A 24705-nucleotide genomic window follows, 5' to 3' on the forward strand; every position below is an offset into this window, starting at 1 on the left:
AAAGCGGGTCGAGACTATGGATATTGATCAGAGGCAGGCTTCGCTGATAGTAACGACAGCCGAATTTTGCCTGAGAGGGCAGGGAAAGATGTCGAAGGAAAGGCTGTTCACATCCTCAGCAAGCATTTCCCCGATCTGAACGTGGGCTGACACGATAGCCAGGTCGCCATCGTCCAATGAGAAATCCAGGAAGTCCAAAAATAAAGTACCCAAATGGCCCAATGAGAGCAAGGTGATTTGCCAGTTCGATAGGAAGAAACTCCGTGACGAGATGTACGAAAGACACGGGACTGCCACTTACAGCCGTCTTATTCTCTTTGAATCGCTGACGAATACTACACGGGAAGTAAAGAACGCGCTGCTGGCTGCCAAAGGAAAAATACCCATGGCTGTGTACATATATGGCTATAATATGGTCATGTACATTTCAAGCTGCATCACGGTTCCCGAAAACAACGCGTTGACGACATGGAAGAGCTGCAGCGCGCCCTTGGCGGTGCCCACGCGAGTTCCGCGTCCCCGGCCCCGGATCCGGCCGAGGTAGAGGCGCTGTAAAAACCGGGGCGGCGCGGGCGCTCTTGGCCGTGGCTTGATGACTAGAGAGGTGGCGCTGCGTTCACCCCGCATAGCAGGACCTGGGGCGACTGCGCCCACAGAGGAACCTATTAGATGTGTTCAATGAACCGGCCTGCATGGTGTGACGGATATTTCCTTGATTAGCGCCACGCGCCACGATCATCGGAGGCTTCGTGTCACTGTTGATGCGATGTGCAATGTGCCACAATGTCCCGTGTTCTAACAGGCCGCACACCACTTCCGCCGTCTCAAACTGTTTCCAGCACGCACCAGTGCAACCCGGCGCGTCATGATGTATAGTGCTTAGGCTCAGCGCGACAGTTCGGATGCTGATTTTGGTGCCGGTCAGTTCCCCCTTGGCAGTGGCTGGACCTTGGGTGGGCTAGCCAGCCTGCATTTAGGCAGCTGTAGGCTGGTCAACTTCAATACATCGCTATAGACTCAATGTTTGGCATCCTCAGTAGGTGGGAGTGCCATGGCGCACAGGCTCCCGGTTCCTAGGCCTATGTTCGCTGTTATACACCCAGCGTGGCAAACAATCATCCTTTCACATCTGCTCATAGCATTTCTTGAATCGCCCTGCAGCGACCACCAGTTGCATTTGTTAGTAGGGGACACCGGTGTAGCAGACGCGAAGATAATGCAGGCGGAGTGCTGATGCCAGGCTGGGACTTTGTGACGTCACTGTAATAGTGAAGGGAAAGTGCCGGAAAATCACCGGATGATCATACATTACTACATGGCCTTGGTGCGGTAACGCTTTCAAACAATGACAGGTATGGGGGCATGTTTTTCGAACAGCGAAATTGTGTTGTTCAGAGAAGCATTTTCCTTTAAAAAGTACACCAATAGTCACAAGTGGGCTTATTCCATCATAACCGATGCTTGCGTGTTTATCTTCAATTCCGGAAAAAAATTTTCAAGCCGTAATCATTTTCCTGGTCTCCACATTTTGGAACATGTTCATTTGTGATGTAGTGATAACCCAGACTTGAGCCCGCCGGACACATCCCCATGAGTTTCTTTGATGTGCCACTGGTCTGAAGCATCTGTAAAATATCAGTTTCAGGTTGGGTGAAATGTGAGTGCAAGTTGTGAAAGCATGCAGAAAATGTTTCCTTGACATTAATAGCAAACCTACCAACAGACATCAGACTTCCTGTTTACCTCTGTTCCGGTCCCAGCAGTAGGAGGTTGTTAAAAATATTGAGAGCAGGCAAGGGCCTAGCATGTTTTATGTTGTACCTTTGACGCTTTCAGGACCCATTTGCATTCCTTGATGTGCACTTAGCTGGTTTTTAACTTAAGATTCTTTTCAAGAATATTCATAATCCCTGGGAATTTGGCATTAACAAGACAAGCTCACAATATTTCCAATGGAGCACATGCTGCAAATGATTTGAAGCTATACTGCTTTCCCATGTATATAATGAGAGCAAGCAGATTTGAGTTTGACAAGGAATTTGGCTCAGCCATGAAAAGAAACTGGAGGAAGAATAGCAACACCTTGCTAACTAAAGCTGTTCTTATCATGAAGTTGTACTTTTTCTGGGAATAAATCCAATAGTAGGTTCTACTCTGACTCCCCCCTCACTCCAACAGCTTCCATGATTCCATTCCATGTCTTGGGATTCTGTGGTTTGAGTTCTTGTGGGATTTCAGCTGATTGGGGCAAGACATCCTATATGAACAAGTTTATTTTGAAATCAAGTTTGAATGCAAATGCCTCCCTAACCTCTATGGAAGTGGAATAGTGTTAACCACATGTTGCCCTGAGTCATGAGTGGCTGTGCCCCTGTATGGGTATTTTGGGAAAAATGGTCTCATTAAAGTGATTAAGCTGCCTTTTACAGCAAGAAATGTCAATGATGCATGTAGGAAAATTGTTCCAGAGATGCCAAGTACATAGTTGTGACTGCAAGGTATGTGGCAGATAGCTTTGGTGGCACTTATGTGGTCTTATCTTGAGTTAAAGGAGTACACCTTAAAACTAACGATGATTTTATGTTTGTTTTCAGATGGAGACTTGTGTAAAGCAAAGCACAGCCACACAATGAAGTGACCAGATAAAATTTCAATAGGGTTGTGCTCAGCTTTAAAAACAGCATCAGCCATGTCTTCAGATGACAAAAAGGCACGCCTCATGGCTGACTTGTTTGGGGACAAGCCAGCTAGCTCCACATCAGCCAAGCCACGCACCATGCTGGATGACATTCTGAGTGCCAAGCCGTCTCCGTCTCCGGCCGTGGAGGCAACGCCGCCCCTGCCAGCGAACGATGCTGGACGACATACTCTCAGGCAAGCAGTCGGGCCCGCCGCCTGCCGAGGCCACACCGCAGCGCCAGCGCACCATGTTCGACGACATCCTCTCCAGCAAGCCGTCCGGCTCGGCCTCATCGGCGCCGGCAGAGGCCACGCCCTCGCGCCAGACCACCCTGTTCGACGACATGGTCTCGGGCAAGCCGACGGCCGACGACGGTGGCGGCGACGTCAACATGGGCGGGTATGAGCCGTCGGCGACGCGCTCTGGCCGGCCGCGTCGTCAGCGCGCGCCGCCCGCCGCCGATCCGCTGAATCTTTTCTCGCCTAAGCAGCCGTCGTCGCCGGCGCGCGCGCCGCCGCCCGCCGCGCCGCCGCCGGAGCCGGCGGCGCGACCACGGGCGTCGGCCGAGCCGGCCGCCGAAGCCGCCCGGACCAGCGCCGCGCCCTGGATGAGCGACCTGGGGCTGACGGCGCCGGCGCCCGCTGCCGAACCCGCACCGCCGGCGCCGGCCGCCGCAGCGCAGCGCGAGCTGTTCTCCGAGCGGGAGGGCGCGGCGCTGGCGCGCGAGAAGCGGCTGAATGATGACTGGAGCGCCCGGCTGGCCGAGGTTAACAAGATGCTCGCGGAGAAGGAGGCCGAAGTGCTCAAGTTACAGGTGTGTTTGAACGACTGGATCCCGTACAGCCGGCGGCGTCTGTTTGCTGAGCTGCAGGCGTGATGCAGCCGTGGGTGAATGGTGTGGTGCGATAGTGTTCACACCAGTGTTCATCGAACATAGGCAGTTTGTTGGCACATTGCCATTGAAATATGTTGGCCCTGTTAGTCTTACTGCGCCAGCTCTTGCAGCGGTCTGCACATGTGACGCAGCTACGCGGTTTATTGAAACTTGATTGTGGCTGAAACGGTGGTTGGCTGCTCATACAGTTCCTTTGCTGTTTTACCTTCCCTTAGACTGAGAAGAAGACTTCCCTTAAACCTTAACTTAACCTGACTGGGTTTTGGTTAGTCACCATATTTTGTTATACCACAGCAAGTATTCCACTGCCATACTGTATGCATGGGTGATCTGTCCAAGTTTGTTGCATCTGTTTGCATCCAAGTTTGTTGTCATCATCAGTTTGATCTGTTTGTTGCACTAGGGGCAGCAATTTTATTTGTTCCATTGTCAACTGATCTAAGTTATGGAGGTCGCTCTTTTGTGCAGCAATGCTAGGACCTGCCAAAGTGCAATATTTAAGTTGCTTTTTCTGCCTGCTGGGGATTGTTTCATGTGGCATTTCATGTTCCTGCACTTCGTCAGCTGCAGTTGTTCAAAGTTTCTCTATTTTCAATGCGTTCCTGCTCCCAATATGACTGATCCAGCTGGTTGGCTGGGGCAGCACGTCTTCACCGGTGTCCTGGTCACGCTGGCCGCACTGTCGGCAGAGCGCGTCTGGCGCGCACCAGCTGGAGAAGGAGCGACTCGAGGAGCACATCGCCCTGCTGAAGAGGTTGGCTGAGGAGGAGCGGAGTCAGCTCGAGGAGTCCTGCAGGTGAGTAGCGCTCCCGGAGACCCGGCGCCGCCTTCCTCTCACAGCAGCCCTGCCTGACGTGGACGCCCGCCCTGCGCCTTTTGAACGCATTGGATATTTGACACCAGCTTGACTTGTTGGTTGTGAAAATGGTGCATGATGGAATTTGCATTGTTCGTGTACTTCCACATTATTTTGGATCCGATTTTACGCAAGCAGCTCGTTTGGAGTCGGGCAGGCGCGGTAGAGAAACGGCTACCTGCACGATTCGCCTCGGCTGCCTGCCTTCGGGCTGCCCTGCAATCCGTCGTAGCAATGTCGTTGAGCAGCCATCGGCCCCAGTCTGAGCAGTGCGTGGTGTTTCAGACACCGGCTGGCCACGGCCGACGAGTCCTACCAGCGGCGAGAGAAGCAGCTGATGGAGGAGAACAGCAGGCTGAGGGACGAGTTCAGGGACCGGCTGAAGCGGCACCAGGTCAGTCACTGCACGGGCGCTTTGGTTCTGCGGCGTCCGCGGTTACGCCGCTTTCAGTCAGCTGCGTCTGTCCGGCTTGTTTTTACGATGTTACGGTTGCGGCGGCCTCCTCTTTTAGAAGTGTATCGATGATGTGAAACAGGACGCCTGGTTCTTGCTGTGTATCATGGGCATGGTCGGTAATCACCATCCTTGTATTGCCTGCGCATTGTGGTATGCTTGGATGGAGTTGTGAATGACCTGTTTTGCATTAGCAAAGAAACATGCTGTTGCGTTTCACTGTTGTTATATGTGGTATGTGCTTTGTAATATTCGTGCCTTTGTTTTGTTTCGATTTGTTCCTATTTGGGACGATACTGCACTAAGTCCTCTCCCAGAATGCTGTTTGTGATCACTTTGGCACCGACTCAACATTTAACCCTTTTGTACTGATCATTGGAGATGTATTTGGTGTGCCATCGTACATGTGTTGCTGTTATTTACATTCAGTTGCAGCACTTCGCGAATTAAGTACTTTCTGTTACTTCTAGCAGCATAAAAATCCCGATGTGATGCACGTTGTAATCTGATCCTGTGGTGGGGCGCCACTACAGATTTTGAAAGAGCAAACTTTTGCAGCGGGCCTTCTGGGCAAAGTGGTACCTCATTACAGGGGGCCACCTGTACAATATCATATTCAGTGGGGCAGTAGAGGCATGTGCCCTGCTTATCAAACTGTTACTGTATGAAACTTAGTGTCAGTAAATGTCAGCAATTAAAACATCCAGAAAAGAGACCTCCTGACTAAAGCTGGCGACCTTTGATCTGATAATGGACCTCCTTATCGCAAAACAAGGATTTCTTTTCCAGGAAAAGGACTCCCAATGCACATATGGGCCTCCTGATCCAGAACAGGGTCCCATCTTTTCACAAAGCAGGCCTCCAAATAGAGAAATGGGCATCATTATTCCGAAATATGGTACCCTAGTCCAGAATAGCAGCCTTTTGATATATACAAGTGGCATCCTCTTGCAGAATAGGGCTTCCTGGTAGGACGTGTTGGGAGTGCTTGTTAATCCGGACAAGTGTCCCCTTATTCATAAAGGAAGCCTCCAGAGCCATCACAATGCCTCTTAAGCATAAACTGTGCCTCTCAATGCCTCCGTACTTGAATTTTGACCACATGTAAGGCTGTAAAGCCTTTATTTTGAACAAAATAGGCTTGCTGGGCAACTGCCTCCCCCACCCCCTACTGTGCCAGCCCTTGTTTTGTGGCTCAGGTCTTGGTAACTACACGTGAATCGTGCTGTGTATAGCGTCGCTGCTCTCGTTTACGGACATGCGTTGCGCTGTCGTGTGCTTCGTTCATTTATGATGAAATATCAGCTCTGTTCTATTGCGCATGTTTTGTGCGCTCCAATTCATTGCACTGCACTTTGAGCGTAGTCACTGTTCAAGTGTGTGTTTATGGAGCATTTGTTACAGTTTATGCAGTGACACGCATGAGTATCACGTCACGTTTTTTTTTTCCTTTTTAGACCTATGCTGTTCAACTCACGCCAGTTTGTCAAGTGAATGGCTGAGAGGTATGTTGAATGTCTGTATTTGCATAAAATATGCTTTGTTTATTTCCTGGATTTCTTTGGCTATTTACTATAATTTGCATTCATCTATTTATGTATTTTATTTGATTTTTGTACCGAAGATTTGCTTTGTTTAAGTTTATTTTGCGTCCTGCCGGAATCAGCAATCACGTGCTGTGTCCATCCAGGAGGAGGCGTCGTGGGCGGCCACCTCCCACCTGCGCCACCTGTCGACCATTGAGGGAGTCCAAAGCGCCGAGTTCGGCCGCCTCAAGACCACATATGAGGAGAGCCTGGCCGGCATGCGCGGTGAACACGAGATGGTGGTGGCCCGGCTGAGCGAGCTCCGGAACGCAGAGGTGGACGCCGTGCGCAGCACCAGCAAATACACGGGGTCAGCATCCGGTGCCCGCGCCACCCGTGCGGCCGTCCCGTCTTGGCACATATCTTAAAGGTTTTGCTTACTTCCCCAAATATTGAGTACGGTGGTGTTGGACGCATCGTTGCATATTTCTACGTCACGGCTGCTGTTGTGTGTTCTGGCTGACTTGTTTGGCACAATGGACGGTTCCGATGTGCATTGTAAAGTACACTCAGGCGCTTTTAACGTGTACTTGTGACGATGAGGTTATGTTTCCATTGGCATGATAGCCTTCCATTGCTGTGAAACAACCCCGGGTCCCCATGCTTGGACAGAATGCTGGATGACGCCATACACCAGCTGCAAAAGACCTCCGATGTCACTGAAGACCTGCTAGCTCGGATCAGCCACAAGTATGACGTCACGCTGCAGGCCCGGGAGACACTGCTCCGGGAGAAAGAACAGCAGCTCAAAGGTGTGGTCAGCATCACTCGTCCCGGATGTGACGCCGCGCCGGCAGTATCTACTTAACGTTTTGAAACATGTTTCGGGAGGCGTCACTCGCGGGCCGACTTCTACCTTATCGCGTGGTGTCGGGGATGGTGATCATTGCGATCCAGTTGGAAAGGTAGGCAGAAATGCTCTGCACTCTCATTGTGTGGCGAGCTTCCGGCTTTACTACGTGCTGATGCAATGTTCACAAGCATTGTTAGCTTGGTCTCAAGTGCCGTGGCGCACACGCGCGCGCACTCGTACACTGTGAGGGTCTAGCTGCTGCGGCTGGGCCTGACAGAGTTCTGTTCAACACAGAGACGGAGGGAAAGCTGGAGAGGGTGCAGCAGGACACGACCAAGGAGCGAGAGCATCTGCAGGAGCTGATCGCCAAGCTGCAGTACAACCTAGACGCGTCCAGCTCGGAAGCCAAGGTGACTGGAATTCTTGCGCGCAAGATGTGATTTTGTGTACTTTTCTCCTCCGAAGATGTGGTGGTACAGTGCTTGTAAGGTGGCGGCAGGGATGCAACTGTTAGCAGTCAGTGCACCATCTTTGGTGTGTCTGGCTTGCTTCGGTAGGATTATTTTCACTGATAAGCATAGTTTGCATACTCGAATCCTGCTATTCGCGCGTGCTACCTTGTTTCTGGTGAGAGCAATTTGCGATCACAGAGTGGCCATCACTTCGGATGCTAAACGCGTAGCCGCCACGGTGTCAAATGACTCGACCTTTCAGTAATGAAAATGCAAATATGCATATTTTTCTACATGCTAAGATGGACCAGTACACTCCCTATGTCCATGTGTACGCATTGAAAGGACCAGTGACCGGGGATCTCCGATGTGGCAGTCACCAGTCACTGCCTGGTGTCCGCGGCGTCCGTGAGGCGGTGCTGACGGCGGTCTACCGGTGCCGTCAGGAGGCCAAACACCGCTTGGAGCAGCAGCAGGTGCGCGTGGAAGCTCGTGAGGCAGCCCTGGACCGCGAGCGGAGCGCTCTGGTAGAACGCGTGGAGCGGGAGCGGCAGCAGCTAGAGGTGAGCTCTTCCGACAGAGGAGCGGAGCGCTCTGGTAGAACGCGTGGAGCGGGAGCGGCAGCAGCTAGAGGTGAGCTCTCCCGACAGAGGAGCAGAGTGCTCTGGTAGAACGCATGGAGCGGGAGCGGCAGCAGCTAGAAGTGAGCTCTTCCGACAGAGGAGCGGAGCGCTCTGATAGAACGCCTGGAGCGGGAGCGGCAGCAGCTAGAGGTGAGCTCTCCTGACAGAGGGGCAGGACAATCTGTGAGTGCGCGCGGGGTGAGAAATGCAGCGGAATATGCGGCCGGTGGGCTCGGTTGCCTACCGATGAGATGACTCGGATGCGCAGGACCAGCGCATTACACTTCCATCTGGCTGTTGATTTGTATTGTTCGTATGGTGGACCGTGTAGTCTATGCTGTTGCTCTCACTTTACTCGAGTTTGGTGAAAGGGAGTGCCCACATTTGTACGAGGCTTGGAATTGAACTAGCCATTTTGAAGATCATCCAAAGATCCTCAAGATGGCTCTTTCTCTTCAAGATGGATCATTTGAGATCTTCAAGATGACTGTTTCTTTTCGAAACTCCATACAGATGTGTAAAAGTCACTTTAATGTGTTAAATAGAAACAGCTTTAATGGTCTGAATTCTGATAGGATCCGTTCCATGTGCGTTGTTTGTACGAACATCACGTCGCCTTTCCACGTCAGTACCACAGCTGTGTTGTGTTGGTACTCCACGGCACGGGCCTTCACCGTCGTGTCGGCGCCCGCCCGCAGGGCTTCCGTCGTGAGCTGCTGGAGGAGCAGCGCCTCTGGCTGGAGGAGGTCAACTCGGAGCGGCACGATATAGCGGCCGCGCACGCCCGCCTGGACGCCCGGCTCCGACTGGCTGGTCTGCCCGAGCGCAGCAGGGGCACGAAGTTCGTGCCCGATCACCAGCCGGTCAGTGGCGTCATGTAGTTCTTACATGTATTACGTAGCGCAGTATTCACGCGTCCGACGTCACGCAGCATTCACTCGTCAGGCGTCACGCAGTACTCACGTGTCTGACGTCACGCAGTACTCACGCGTCTGACGTCACGCAGTACTCACGCGTCCGGCGTCACGCAGTACTCACTCTTCTGACGTCTCGCTGTACTTTAACTTATGATGTTAAACAACAACAAAGCAGTTAAACGTAATGCTGTGTAACGTGCTTGCCACACATCCTCTGGAGCCGGACAGTCATTTGATCGTATGTCGCATTGGTGCCACACATCCTCGGCGCCAGCACAGCCAGCGTACCGCTCGTGGCGCCCGTCACGTCTCCGTCCGTGCTGACAGACGGTGGCCGAGCTGGACGGCATGTACCGGACGTTGGCGGAGGAACGGACTGCCGCCGCCGAGGAGCGCGACAGGCTGGCCGCGCTGCAGGCCGAGGCCAAGCAGGTATGCCGCCGCTGGGCCGAGTGGGCCTGATTTCAGTTGTGATGCCGTCAGCGTAATTGCGCCCACCGAGTCCGTCACTTAGCCTGGTCAAATGCCCGTAATTTTTGGCCCACGCGGATCATGTGTGCCGGGCCTTGAATGTGCGATGATGCGCCAGCCAAACCGTCCTGCTGCTCTCTAGCTGACATGGCGAGACGCGCCGCATGCCGCTACGCTTAGAACGCGTCACCGGCTTTACCAATGCTGCCCACTGATCATGCAACCAACGGCGGCTAGGCCGCGGTGATCTCGCGGGCAATCGCTGCCCATATTCCGCCTATCATTCTGCTGCGGCGAGACCTTCACCTAGCGTTACTTTTGAAAAAGGATTTTTTTAATCGCTTCGTGCCGTATACACAAGCACGCAGTGATCTAAGGCAGGTCTTTTGCTTCGCGATAAAGACGTACCGCAATGCGGCGCTTTTTGCCTGAGGCCCTCCAGCCGTGTCGTGTGATACGTGGTAGCGTGTGACCAGTCGTCCCTCGGAGCCTGAGGCCCTTTAGCCGTGTCGTGTGATACGTGGTAGCGTGTGACCAGTCGTCGCTCGCGGCCTGATGCTCCGGTCGTGCTGCGGTCACCGTCAGGCGGTGCTGGCCGCCGACTCTCGGCAGCAGGCCATGAGCCGCGAGCTGGAGCGGCTTCAGAGCCAGGCCCAGCTGCTCAAGCTCAAGAGCCAGGAGGTGGACGACGTCTCGGAGGTGGGTGTCGTGTGAGGTGCGCAATGCTTCACCCCTTGCAGTGCTCCAGAGCTCCATATGACAATGCTCCATCCCTCATCGTGCTTCAAATGGCGATGCTCCATCTCTCAGTGCTCTGATTGGCGATGCTCCATCCCTCACAGTGTCCCAGTACTCCAGATGGCAACGCTCCATCCCTCCTAGTGCTCCAGAGCTCCAGATGGCAATGCTCCATCCCTCAGTGCTCCAGAGCTCCAGATGGCAATGCTCCATCCGTCCTAGTGCTCCGGTGCTCCAGGAGGCAATGCTCCATCCGTTACAGTACTCCAGATGGCAATCCTCCGCCCCTCACAGTGCTCCGATGCTCCAGATGGCGATGCGTACCCGCGACGACGGCCGGCGCGCGCTGGACGAGGCGCACGCGCTGCGGGGTGAGCTGACCAAGCAGCAGCTGCTGCTGGAGCGTCAACAGTCCAAAGTGAAGGCACAAGAGCAGCTGCTGGCCCAGGTCGGTAGACTGGATATCATCTGGCCGGTCGGGGCGAGGGGGGGGAGGTCTAGGCTGGCGAAGCGGGCCGTCTGTTTCGGTGTGTGGCGAGTGATGTGGTGGGAGTAGTGCATGCTATGGTGCTGCAGCTATGCCAGTAAGCAGCCCTATTTTGGCTATCTGGAAGCATTGCGAATGAGGTTTGAGGCGTGCTGTCTCCTGCCAACGTGTAATTGTTAGCGTTGTGCCCCTGCACTGGCCGTATACCATGTAGAGCCCGTAAAAGACGAGGCGGGGTAATGGACAGAAGACTGGCTCAGCTCGTTTAGTGTGCATTCCTTCGGCCGCATCTTGAGCTGCAAGCTCAGACTTGATTTCCCACCGCATTTCATATATGGACACTACATATTACGTTGAACCATATCAGTGCCGAACAGAACACCAGTGTATCAGGTACCAACAAGGGTGCGACCTGGCAGCCCCTCTCTCAATTCACTAAGCTGTCGCACCCAAGTTGCTGCGAACGCCGTGCCCAGGCCGCTGACCACTGCTGCGACTGATGCCCAGGAGCGGATGCGGCTGATCCAGGAGCGTCAGGCGCGACCCTCGCGCGCCCGGCCCGGTCCCGGCCCCGGCCCCGGCCCCGCCTCTGGGGCCGGTCTCAGCGTACCGGTCGGAGGTGCCGAGAGGACGCTGGGAGACGGCGCACCCGGCTCAGAGGTACGACCGCGGGCGGCGATGTTGCGGTCACCGGGGCTGCGACCAGACCAGTGTTCGTGGTGTGCCGCGAACCCGGTCTTGTACGGTTAGTTGCGCGTCTTCTACGAGCGCGTGGTATTCTTCTTTTATTGCTTTTTCGTGGCAGTTTTTATCAGACGCGCCCGCCCGAGGTGTGGGACATTTTACGGCATTTACTGCCGTGGTACTCACGTAGCGTGCCCTTCTGCTGAACTGACCCCATTCGGGTCATCGGCCAGACCACTGCGTACCTTTACTCCGCACCTGGGAGGGACGGCCGCTTCGTCCGCTCGTGTCTCTGAGCGCAGGGGGTTCCTGTGTTGCAGGTTGTGTCGGTGGACCCGACCGTGCTTCTGTGGAAGCTGCGGGCGGACGAAGACCGGGAGTTCCTAGATCGGGAGGCCGCCTTCATCAAACAGCTGACTTCCAGCAGCTGAGACCAGACCTCGAGCAACAGCTGGCACCCCGTTTTCAGACTGCCGCTCTCCCGGATGGGGGGACCGCCTGCTTCCATTGTCTCGCCTCTGGTTCTTGATACAAGCCTGCTGTCAACTCGATGCTCCCACCCACCATAGACTAGGAGATGGCCTTCGACCAACAGCACTATTCGGGCGGTGCGTCACAACCGTGCTCGTACCGGCACGCGGCCATCGGCCATTGCCATCGGGCTCCATGACCGTTGTATAGGCCGCGGATCCGTGGTCGGTGGGACGTGTGAAGTTAGTGGGACGGTGATGCCGTCAGCATTTGGGCTGCCCTCCAGCAGCTGTTGAGGGCTATCTGATCTCTCCGCCGGTGTTCCCCGGCAATGTCTGCATGTGATAGACAAGTACACGAGGATCAGTTTTCATTTGCGGGCCCCACCCGGCCAACGATCACTGCCACATGAGTGACTTGGGTGGAGAAAAATTGCATGTGTCGTGTTCGCTACAAAATAGAGTCTGTGGTTGTGCACCACGTGCCCGGTTCGCGATGCACGACGAAGAAAGGGCCTTGCGATGGCCCCGGCACTCTTGCGGAATCGAACCCCGCACCAGACGCGTTAACCACTAGACTACCGACACCCCGGCGGTCCGCTGTACCGAGCTAATGTGCCAAACGGGCATACCAGGCAGCTAATTCTCCTTTTAAGTCTACTCCCTGCGTCTCTGGCGGGAAATCGTGACAAGGAGCCGGGGCCGAAGAGGCGCCGGTGGCATCACCTGGCGTACGGACAGCCAGATGACGTCACGGACGACCGTGCCCTCCAGTCCATCCGTCGCACCGAGGCAGTCAAAAGCCCTCGTCAATGCCATGCAGGCGCTCAGCTATGTATCGCACCACACACCACCACGTGAACCGGCACCAGCGGTCTCTGAGCACACCATCGAAATGCTGCAAATCTGCACCGGTCGCGGCGGTGGCCCCACCGCCCAGCGCACACCCGGTTGGGCGACGCCGCACAGGTCTGCATCATAGCACCGCTACGCCAAAAGACTATGTGAAATTCTCGCACCTGAGAACAGGGCATACGTGCCATATGCGTCATGGGATACTCCGGTAAACGAGTAGTGGCCAACGCTATTTGCCCGCGACAAGCTCCAAAAAACGAGACGGTGCAGCGGCAGTTTCGTGACCACCGCACCGCTGTAACGCGCGACTAGCACGCCAAGCATTTGATGCTACGCTTGTCGCACAAACAAGTGCGACGCGGAAGACGCGAGTTTGCAACTCCAGCTATCACGGATACTCAGGCGACTCGTTGACTCGTCAGTTACATTTCTTTTAACCACTGGGACGAGCCAAAAACGCATCTTGCCATTCGCAGCAGCAACTGTGAGCTTCTGCCTCGCGGGGACAAGCCGCCCAAGCGACGTAATACAACTTTCTGCGTCACTCAAACGAGACTTGGCAGATACTCGTGCACAGAAACAATACAACTTTTCACAGGTCTGCTGGGATAGACCACCACCGCGTATTTCACACGCTTTTCATCCGCCGGCCCACCCACTAACCATTAACGCAAACTAGAAACGGATTTGATTCACATTCGGTCATAATAAATGGGCTCAAAGACACCTAGTCTCCAACGAAGGCAAGATGTGTACTATCGGTAGCGCACCAGTGTGTAACGCGCACGGCCGCACGTCCCCTGTTACTCGCCACGCCGTCGGATGCAGACCAGACACCACATCGCCATCGTATTCCATGGACGTTAGCTGTGCGCGGCAGCACCTGCGCCAGGCCCTACTGGTACTGCTTAATGAACTTCTGGTGGAACTCCTGCATGCGGGCCAGCATCTCCTTCAGCAGAGGAGTCTGCGGGAGGATGGTGGTCCTGCAAACGATAGAGGACTGAATTCGCTGGCCAGTAGGGAGCATCGACCAGCAGGGGCACTCCGACCCGCGACGGACACTGGGCAGTGCCACCACTCACGGTTAGCCGGCTGGCTGGTGTTCCCAGCGGCCACACTGCTTTCAAAGCCTTTCGCTAAAGTAGCCACAACTAATGCAATATGACTCATCCCCCTACCGGAACGGACATGCACGTAGCACGCAAGGGCAGTCAATGATGTGCAAATGGACCTTCGGCACCTAAAAAGATATTCCAAAGTCAACCCTTATGCATTCTCCGCCCCATACTTGCCTCGCGAACTCAGCGGCCCTCGCCAAGCCTCCTACATGAGCTCAAGTATGTACAACTGTCGGTCTGTTTGATCCCACTAGCGCCCCGGCGATGGGTCCTGTCGCCCGGCCGACGTTCTCGCGCCCGTCAGCATAAACCAGCGTCACTCGTCACTAGAGTGGCGGGTGCCGGGCCGCTGTCTAAAGCCAAACTCGGGCACCACCTCCTCGCCAAACCCACCTGCACCTGAAGCGGTAGGCGCCGGGCCGCTGTCTAAAGCCCAACTCGGGCACCACCTCCTCGTCAAACCCACCCTCACCTGAAGCGGCAGGCGCCGGGCCGCTGTCTAAAGCCGAACTCGGGCACACCTCCTCGTCAACCCACCTTCACCTGAGTGTCTAAAGCGAACCGGCACCACCTCCCTCAACCCCCTCACTGAAGCGGCGGTGCCGGGCCGCTGTCTAAAGCGACTCGGGCCCATTCTCGTCAACCACCCACTGAGCGGAGCGCCGGGCGCTGCAAGCCGACTCGGGCACACCTCCCGCAACCCACCTCACCTGAAGCGGCAGGCGCCGGGCCGCTGTCTAAAGCCAGACTCGGGCACCACCTCCTCGTCAAACCCACCTTCACCTGAAGCCGTAGGCGCCGGGCCGCTGTCTAAAGCCGAACTCGGGCACCACCTCCTCGCCAAACCCACCCTCACCTGAAGCGGCAGGCGCCGAGCCGCTGTCTAAAGCCAGACTTGGGCACCACCTCCTCGTCGCCCACCCTCACCTGAAGTGGTAGGTGCCCGGCCGCTGCCCAAAGCCAGAGCCAGGCACCACGCAGATGCCCGTGTTCTCTAGCAGTTGGAAAGCGTAGAACACGTCCGGCGCCTGGCCAGCCGCCTTCGCCGCCTCCACCGCCTTCTCGGGCAGCTCCAGCTGCCGGCAAGGACGCTCGTCATGCAGTCGAGTCAAACACGGACAGGGCAACAGCGATACCGGCAGTGTGGGCATTACAGGGTACCCTTTATGCCAAAATCAGCCACAAAAACGCCGTAACGCACACCTCCCTGAACGCCCGGGTCTTAAACTTCTTTTAAAAATTGATTCGCTACACCATGTCAAAGAGAACTGAAGCTCAACACACGTCTCAACATTTTCCGACGGCCTATTCCAGCCATCCAGTCGTCTCGGCACACACACACACATACGTGCTCGGGACAGGTTCGCACAGCCCAGCGGGCACCGTTGACGGCTCACCTGCGGGAAGGCGTACATGGCGCCCTGCACCTGATTGCAGGTGAAGCCCTCCATGCTGTTGAAGGTGTCGGCGATGAGGGTGGCCCGCTCCTTCAGGGAGCTGAGTACGCTGCGGCGCTCCTTGTCGTAGAGCGCGTAGCTGGGCTCGCCCGGCCGCGGCGGGTTCACCACACAGTCCATCACCGCCTGCCAAACACACCGGCAGTGGGCTGCTGTTCTGAGAACGCGCCGGCGGACACAATAGTTCGCCGCGGGCGGGATGCGCTAAAGCAGTGGCACTTTTGAGCTCAACAAATGTCGAAATGTTGGTCATCATTCATAAAACAAGGCAGTCGTGAAACAGAAACACTTACACCGCCTAATCACGACCTCGATAAATACTGCACAAAAACGGGAGCGCGTTTTTACGACTGGCACCACCAGGTGCACGCCACCAGTCCCGCGAGACGCCCGACATGCTGGCGCCAGCCGACACAGTCGGCGACCAACGTGTTACTCACCTGGCCGTGGACCGTGGAGCACAGCTTGGCGGAAATCATCTTGAACAGCATGGCCTTGACCTTGGGATCGAAGTTGAGCAGCTCACAGTAGCCTCCGCGCAGGCCGCACTCGCCCATGTAGCCTGCCGCACACAGTCCCGTTTGAGTGTGACGTGACGGGAGAACGCCTTCCGTGTCCTTATAAATCGGCAGGGAACATAAACGGCCGCTTGCTGGGATAGCACAGCCATCGTGAACCAGACACACCATCTGGGAAACACCCAGGAAACTGGTCAGCGATGGCGGCGGCTCGCACACTCGCGCGCAGTCGGCATGGTTTTTTGAGAGCGTTCTCGAAAGATAGAGCAATAACCCTGATCGTCAACCGCCTGTACCAGTCATGACGCGGCAATCGGGGCACCGAACAGACGGGAAACCAGGTGCGTCACGACTGAACGCGGGAGGACCAGAGATGGCCGCCCACTTGGCACCACTGGCCTTTGGAGCAGGACATGAAGGAAGCCAGCTCCATGGTGCTGTACGGCTCGCCCATTTCGGACAGAACCTTCTTGAACGAATGGAACTCCCGGTCGGCCGCGTACACATTGTGTTGGTACACCTGGGAAAGACGGCACCGACAGTCAACGACTTGCGAGACTGCCGCGTGTGGCTCATTAGGGCACACTTGTCACCTTCATAGCACCATCCATCCACCACCATCCATCCATCCATCCATCCATCCACCATCACATCTGTATATATCCAGCTATGTCAGGCGCCTGCCATGCAGCAATATGCACACACAGACCGCGCCGAAGCCGACTGCAATGAGTCACGGCGTCGGTGGCAGAGATTCACACCGGTTTTCTCTTTCACCGCACAGCATACATTACCAGCATGTCTGACCCGACCCGCCTCGACCCGACCGGTTTTCTTTTTCGCCGCACAGCATACATTACGAGCATATATGACCCGACCCGACCCGACCCGACCCGACCCGACCCGACCCGACCCGACCCGACCCGACCTGATCCGATCCGATCTGAACCGGATGGACCAGACCAAATCTGACCAATCCAGGAAAGACTAGACTAGACCAGACCAGACCAGACCATACCAGACCATACCAGACTAGACCAGACCATACCATACCATACCATACCAGACCAGGCCGAACCGGACCCGAGCCCACCGCGCCACAGCCCACCTCGTCGGCCATGATGATGAGCCGTTCGTTGAAGGCGAAGCGGATGATGTCCTCGATGTTTTGACGGGTGAGCACGGAGCCGGTGGGGTTGCCCGGGTTGATGACCACCAGCAGGCGGGGCAGGCAGCTGGCGCGCGCCTCCTCCAGAGACCGCTTCAGCTCGTTCATGTCCAGCGCCCAGGCGCGCGGCTCGTCCAAGTAGTAGTTGATCTGAGCACAGGGAAGGTTGGGGGAGCGGAGGTGAGCATGGGAGGGTAAACTGGTCACACACAGAAGCATAGGGCTTCGCTAGTTCACAGACAATGTGGCGTGCACGTCACGTACCACATTGCATTGCATCGCACTGCATCGCATCGTATCATATCGTAGCAAGTGCCTAACATTCGTGATGCTTCTAAGATACTTACAGTGCTGTTAAACGCTCCGGCACCAACGCGCTTCGTTCGCCTTCAATTACCCTAGCATCCCGTAATACGCGGCCTCACGTTCAAAACGGCCCCGCTCCTCCGACGCAGCCGCGCCGACCGGCGCACTGGCTCTCGCTCGGCCCGCCTGCCGGTCGTTCGCGCCGCCCGACTGGCCCCACATGGCCAGCTCGTGACCCCGCTCCAGCCGGCGGCCCACCTGGTGCATGCCGAACTCCGCGACGGTGGCCGAGTAGAGCGGGTACTGCGGGATGGGCACCATCACGCCCACCGCCCGGTCGCCGTCCGGTCGGTTCAGCAGCGCCATCACAGACTGCCGACATCGAGGTCAGAAGAAGGCACGACGTGAGAGGTAAGCACCGCTGGCAGCCGGGGGCGGGGAGGCAGCGGCTTCGGTGGCACAGCCAGGGGCGGGGGGGGGGGGGGGGGGGGGGTGCGGCTGCTTCAGCGGCGCAGCAGGAGCGGAGGCGGCTGGGTCTTGGATTTGAAATAAAGTCGATGTAACAGTGACTTGGATGTGTACGGAGCTTGAAAATGACGAATGAATGGCCGTGAAGTACACATAGCTATTAACATGCGTCGACCAATCATTGCACTTGAGTGTTGTGCTTGGTTACACGAATACACGGACGTAGTAAAGCTGCACGTCAAGACATTAACAGTTGCAAAGACTAATTCTAAAACGATAGCGAATAAATCACCTGGAGCTGCCAGCTACCACACAATGCAGGCCAGCCGCACCATCGCACGGCGTTTGGCGAGCACTGGCGGACAGCGGTGAGCCTGCGCGATCAACGCGTCGCCGCGTAGCACCGCTCACCTTAATGGCCTCGGACGCGCCGCCCGAGAGGATGATGTTGCTGTAGTCGCTGGGGATGCCGCCGTCGCGCTCCTCGATGTACTGCGCCACGTGGCGTCGGATCACCTCCACTCCGACGCTCTCGCTGTAGGCACCCAGGCTGCCGCCGCCGCAGCCTGGCCATCGGCAGAGGTCAGGCGACACCGACACACGCCGGCGGACCAGCTGTAGGCGCCCAGGCTGCCGCCGCCGCCGCAGCCTGGCCATCGGCACGGGTCAGGCGCCACCGACACACACCGGCAGACCAGCTGTAGGCGACCAGGCTGCCGCCGCCGCCGCCTGGCCACCGGCAGAGGTCAGGCGACACCGACACACGCCGGCGGACCAGCTGTAGGCGCCCAGACTGCCGCCGCCGCAGCCTGGCCATCGGCACGGGTCAGGCCACGCCGACACACGCCGGCGGACCAGCTGTAGGCGCCCAGACTGCCGCCGCCGCAGCCTGGCCATCGGCACGGGTCAAGCGACACCGACACACGCCGGCAGACCAGCTGTAGGCGCCCAGACTGCCGCCGCCGCAGCCTGGCCATCGGCACGGGTCAGGCCACACCGACACACGCCGGCGGACCAGCTGTAGGCGCCCAGACTGCCGCCGCCGCAGCCTGGCCATCGGCACGGGTCAGGCCACGCCGACACACGCCGGCGGACCAGCTGTAGGCGCCCAGACTGCCGCCGCCGCAGCCTGGCCATCGGCACGGGTCAGGCCACACCGACACACGCCGGCGGACCAGCTGTAGGCGCCCAGACTGCCGCCGCCGCAGCCTGGGCACCGGCAGAGGTCAGGCCACACCGACACACGCCGGCGGACCAGCTGTAGGCGCCCAGACTGCCGCCGCCGCAGCCTGGGCACCGGCAGAGGTCAGGCCACACCGACACACGCCGGCGGACCAGCTGTAGGCGCCCAGACTGCCGCCGCCGCCGCAGCCTGGCCATCGGCACGGGTCAGGCCACACCGACACACGCCGGCGGACCAGCTGTAGGCGCCCAGACTGCCGCCGCCGCCGCAGCCTGGCCATCGGCACGGGTCAGGCCACACCGACACACGCCGGCGGACCAGCTGTAGGCGCCCAGACTGCCGCCGCCGCAGCCTGGCCATCGGCACGGGTCAGGCGACACCGACACACGCCGGCGGACCAGCTGTAGGCGCCCAGACTGCCGCCGCCGCAGCCTGGCCGTCAGCACGGGTCAGGCGACACCGACATATACCCACATGCACCATCCGACCGGCTGGATACATCCCCACACACGCATGCGTGTGCGTACACACAGGCAAGTACACACAAACACACACGTACACACAAACACACACGCACGGACAGCTGCGCCCACAGCCTGACGGAAGTCCACTGCCTGCTCTGTCTCAGACACCGCCTCCCTAGGGTGATCGGAAGCCGTTTGTTTTCCCTGTGGAAAATGGTGTTTTAGGACTACATGTTGAGCCGATAGGAAGCCAGTTTACTTGTGACCGTTTCGTCTATGACTAACAAATTAAGGGCCGCGCAACGGATAGTTTGGTTGAAGCCACTGCCGCATGTCACAATAGTGCATACAACAGCACAAGCAAGGCCCCCCCCCCCCTCCCCCGCTCCCCGTAATGTTGTTACTTCGTGCATGACTCATCGGATCACTGGTATGCCTGATTCTACGGGCACCACAAAATACACCTCTGGCTGCACTGCACATACAAAATAGATCAACACATCATCACACACGATATCAAATGAAATCCGTACAATCACTGACGCCACCGCAAGGCTACAGTAGCGTCTTCATGTCCTGGCCCAAGGTTGTCTTTACACACCAGCCAGGATGGTGCGTGCATGCTCCTTGGTATCCTCCGGGAAATCATCAGACTTCATGAGCTCGGGGTAGAGGCAGAGAGCTGTCACCTGGCAAGCACCATTGCCTGTCAGAGCTGAAGGCCAGCATAATAACGCCTTTAGCGTTTCTTTCCGCATAAGTCACAGAATGAATTCAAAAAACGGCTCCAAAAACGATATGCCCCGCGCTGCCTTTTGCGTGATGCCGTCCACATGAAGAAAGAAAACCTCCCTGATTGGCTGGCCAGTCACAGCCATCAAACACTTAGCACATGATCTGCCTTGAACTGACACAATGACACATGAACAGCTGCCCATGCAGGCACCAGCTAGCTCCCTTACTTGTCTGATGAAGGTGATGTAGGGCTGCCCCATGGCGTGGGCATCGCCAATGTTTGCTTTGATTACACTGGAGAATGGCTTCTTTTCTCCCTGCAACATGAGTTCTTCATTGTAAGGCGGGTAAATAACGTATCTGCTGGGTGGCTGGCCCGAGAAATTACGTTACGGAGCTCGTGGAGCAAGACGTTTTTGGGAATGGAAGCCAGTCTTGCTGTCCTGAGGTTAAAAGGAGTGTTTCACATTTGGAGATATTGAAGCAAACATCAGATATGATAAAACAAGCTAACTTACAACTATTTGCATGCTTTTAAGTAGGGAGACTGCTCCAAACAACACAATCTCTCTGTTCAGTAAATATGCTCCTTGATACATCATTGTTTGGTCATTGTTGTCATCACACCTTCCACAGCCATAATTATGAGCTAATTGATGGCCATTTCATTGGCAAACCATGCTCACAAACCTTAGATACCAACAGCTTGACCATTATATTTCAGGAATTTAACTTTTGGAAATGGAAGCCAGTGCTCCTGTTCTGGCACTAAGACATGTTGCCCATGTTTAAGCCTGCCTCCATGCTTACCTGCCCACCCCCCAGGTACACTAGGTTGCCCAGTGTTCCTTCATAGTGGCCTCAGGCTCTTTCCACTTGCTTGGAGGGCCCTGTGTTATTGCTGGGGACTACATCAGATAATGCACCCAGACAGTATGATACTCACAGGCTCTTAATTGACCTAGTGCTCTTTCCCTTTGCTAACATTTGTGGAGGATCCTTCACTCATGTCAGGGTCCTGTACTCTTGATCATACTGGAACAATTCATGATTAATGGTCTCGGGTAATTTCACTTTGCTTAGAGTGCCCTGTCCTCTGACCAGGGTCCTAGATGCTAGCCTGCCAGGGCATTTCCAATCATTTAGGGGGACCACAATATTGGCCTTGGGTTCTAGCTGCTTGTTCTGAGGACCCTATACTTTTGATGGAACTCTTTCTTGGTCTGCCATGGCACCCTTAATTGCTCAGGTTGTCCCCATCAGTCATGTGTTGTTCCATATTATCTGAGGGCCTATGCTGTTGACATAGGCCTAAATCATTATCAGTTGGGACACTCTTGATGACTCTGGAGCCTTCACATGTGGTTGTGACATCTTAAATGAAGTCAGAATCTGTTGCTAATAAGCCCATGCATGTTTGAGAGCACCAGGACCAGGGCATTTCATTTGCTCATGCACCGGCCTCAATAAACTACTTCATGCACACCAATCTGAGGCTACATGACAACAAGTTCTCTTGGTGCCTTAGCCTTTGAGCAGCACCCTGAAATGCAGCTATGCTTTTACACAACATTGTTGAATACTATTTTATATACTAGTGATATTATTTGTCAATTTCTGCTAGATATCAAATGTGTGCCTTTGTCAGATTTGTGCATCATGTGCCCATCATTGTACATTTTGAATGTTAAAATATGTTGTACTCTTTCATGACAGTCAAAGCAAAACTCAAACACTAAACATGGAAACATTAGTCACCAGCAATAAGCTGATCATATCAACTAGCTAGCTTGCAGTAAATGAGCAAGATCAGGTTTATGCCTGCTTTTGATTTTATTTAGCAGCCCACTTTAGTTTCTTTTGCCCATTTTTCCAACATAATTACCTCAAATGACAGAATACACAATGACCTGGAGGAGCTAAACAGGCCCCATATGTACACCTATAGCACATCAGACCTAGGGCTGTGCACAGTGTGTGTGTCATTGGGGCTTTACAATGATTCAGCTGCTGAGGCTATATGGCATTGTCTGCCTCTCACCATCAGGAAGGGCAGGCACCCCAGGGAATCAAACCCTACTCCCCTGGTTTCCCAGATGTGCAGTGGTTAACGCAGACACGCTAACCACTACACTACTGGCACTCTGGGCTGCACACAGTAAAATGGGTTCTCATATAATCATAGCATATCTAAGAACCTTAAAATTGAAGTGGCCAGAATGAGGAACTTTAGAGGCCTCCCATTCTCAGGTAGGCCCCTACCTGCTACATGGTCCCCACTTTACAAATCCTGGGTCTACCCCTGCCTGCAGTGTTACATTCATGCTTCCATCTCTAACTTCCAGCGGAGCAAGGAACCTTGAGCTTTAGATTATCTGGTCTATATGGCCTACGTTTTGTTTTTGGAATGGTGCAACTATCTTACTTAGAACATAGAATGTGTTGAAATGGCAATCAAGAAATCATTCCTGAGCAACCTTGCAAAAGGATAATTATATATGACTTATTGGCAAAATAGGAAGTATGCATGACTTATTTTGTGACAAATGTAAACATAAGGCATTTTCAACCATTACAGCAGGTGAGATCAAATGCTCATTGAGAGTGCAGATGTTATATACATAACTGATCCATTGAATTGCAAAATGTGTACCACATCAACCAGTGAAGCCATTTGGCATCATTTGATGCAGAAAACTAAACAATTTCAATGTTTCAAAAGAATCAAACATAGTTCAGCCATCTAAATGGAACTGACCCATCATCATCATACCATATGCACATGCAGGCTAACATGTCCTAACAGTCAAAATGACTACCCAATTGTAGTAGGGCAAGGGGTCGACCTTCACAAGGTCACACCGGTGGTTTTCACACTGCGGTCTCCGCGCCCACTTACCTTCTGCAATTCCTTGGCGATCTCTCCAGCACGGATGACCAGAGGTCCTCTTACAGCATACTCCAGCTTGATGACATTTTTATTGACATCGTCCAAGTTACAAAACGGTCCCGTTGCCATTTTTGACGTCGCGAACCCCCTGCAGCCGATCAACCGAGAGAATCCGACAGCTGAAACTTTGGACCGGCACACCGATCGCACGCCCACCCGCCCACCGCACACGATTGTATGCCTTATCGACATCACTGGAGCAGGCTTTCACCTATGCCGCAGAATGCCCTAGAACGTGCCCTTCTCCTTCCATTCAAAATCAAGCAGCTTGAGCGCAAGTAACAGATGGCGAGAACAGCCGCAGACCACGGCAGCCAGTGAACACCAATGCCCTACAACAGACCCGCGCAATATCCCGGGACACCCCTCGCGCGACCCTTTCCTCTCGCAAGGTCCAAGGCCCTTAAATACGGGGTAAAGTCACCAAGTGAATTGCTTGCATTTGGCTGACCCGCTACATGACGTCAATGGGAGTAATTTCGGGACTGACTCGGTGGGAACACGGAGTAGCCAGCCGAGATCTGGGCTACCGCACGCCTTGGGCTATATCCCAATTTTAGCAGATACAACGTCGAGTCTATGCCATATTTTAATAGATGTGAAGGAATCAATCATGAGAAGTTGATATGCATGATTTGGTTTGGGGTCATCGACCATAAGCACCGCGATAAATTCACTCACTTTTAAATGCAAAATGGAACAGAAGCCAACTTGAGCAATTTATGAGAAAAGTACTGACGACGCGTATTTGAATATTGTCGTACCAACTGGTAAAACATGGTTTTAATTTGATAGCTAACTTATCGATAAAAGACGCAAATGTACCTGAAAAAAGCGAGGCTCACCTTATCGGCACTAAGATGCTCGCTCCACTGTGGAAATGAGGTCAATTTCCGATTAAATGTGTGGCCCCTTTCACACCTGCTATAATACATTTTTCACTCATGGCATCAGACGGGGTGCTGCAACCACCTCAAAGTCTACAGTGTCGCCGTCCCCGACGCGGCCGCCACCGGAGACAAGGCAACAGCCATCGTCGCCGCCCCAGACGCTCCTCCGCCACTCTGTGAGACCGTCAAGAGCGGTCGCAGGGGCCGGACAGGCCAGTGGTTGCACCACCACATGGTCTGCTGGTCAGGCGTACCAGGTAGCGTCACCGCCTGCCGATGCCTGTGAGCCCCGCCTCTCCCTCCTCCACTCTTACCAGTTCCACAGTTTTACAGGCCTGTCTTTGCCATAGCGCTCGACTGTGGCAGGACTGGAACTGTGCTGCTGTCTGGTTAGATGCATCGACTGCTGGTTGCTGTGCGATGAAGAGTGTTCCACATTTGCATGGGATTTTGAACTGAGATGGCCATTTTGAAGACCATTCAG

At 55.0% G+C, this 24705-nt stretch overlaps 2 protein-coding genes across 2 annotated transcripts; one reads left to right on the forward strand and one right to left on the reverse strand.

Moving 5' to 3' along the window:
• The first annotated feature begins 1395 nt into the window (after positions 1 to 1395).
• On the forward strand, positions 1396 to 12584 carry LOC119098978 (fas-binding factor 1). Its single transcript, XM_037222028.1, has 15 exons — positions 1396 to 1657; positions 2595 to 3186; positions 3358 to 3494; positions 4265 to 4371; positions 4717 to 4825; positions 6576 to 6781; positions 7084 to 7223; positions 7559 to 7674; positions 8163 to 8279; positions 9038 to 9202; positions 9584 to 9688; positions 10313 to 10426; positions 10776 to 10913; positions 11460 to 11612; positions 11957 to 12584. Exons 2-15 carry the CDS (start codon positions 2853 to 2855, stop codon positions 12065 to 12067), a joined length of 2052 nt encoding a protein of 683 aa, XP_037077923.1. The 5' UTR covers positions 1396 to 1657; positions 2595 to 2852; the 3' UTR covers positions 12068 to 12584.
• Positions 12585 to 12915: 331 nt separating this feature from the next.
• LOC119098624 (alanine aminotransferase 2) lies at positions 12916 to 23711 on the reverse strand. Its single transcript, XM_037221596.1, has 11 exons — positions 23281 to 23711; positions 20609 to 20698; positions 20248 to 20335; positions 18411 to 18565; positions 17790 to 17903; positions 17166 to 17375; positions 16457 to 16577; positions 15980 to 16101; positions 15480 to 15665; positions 15010 to 15158; positions 12916 to 13947 (listed from the first exon to the last, which is right to left on the reverse strand). Exons 1-11 carry the CDS (start codon positions 23521 to 23523, stop codon positions 13857 to 13859), a joined length of 1569 nt encoding a protein of 522 aa, XP_037077491.1. The 5' UTR covers positions 23524 to 23711; the 3' UTR covers positions 12916 to 13856.
• Positions 23712 to 24705: the final 994 nt, after the last annotated feature.

This window comes from Pollicipes pollicipes, unplaced genomic scaffold (genome assembly GCF_011947565.3).
Source record: "Pollicipes pollicipes isolate AB1234 unplaced genomic scaffold, Ppol_2.1 Scaffold_4740;HRSCAF=5597_pilon_pilon_pilon, whole genome shotgun sequence".
Taxonomy (NCBI): Eukaryota; Metazoa; Arthropoda; class Thecostraca; order Pollicipedomorpha; family Pollicipedidae; genus Pollicipes; species Pollicipes pollicipes.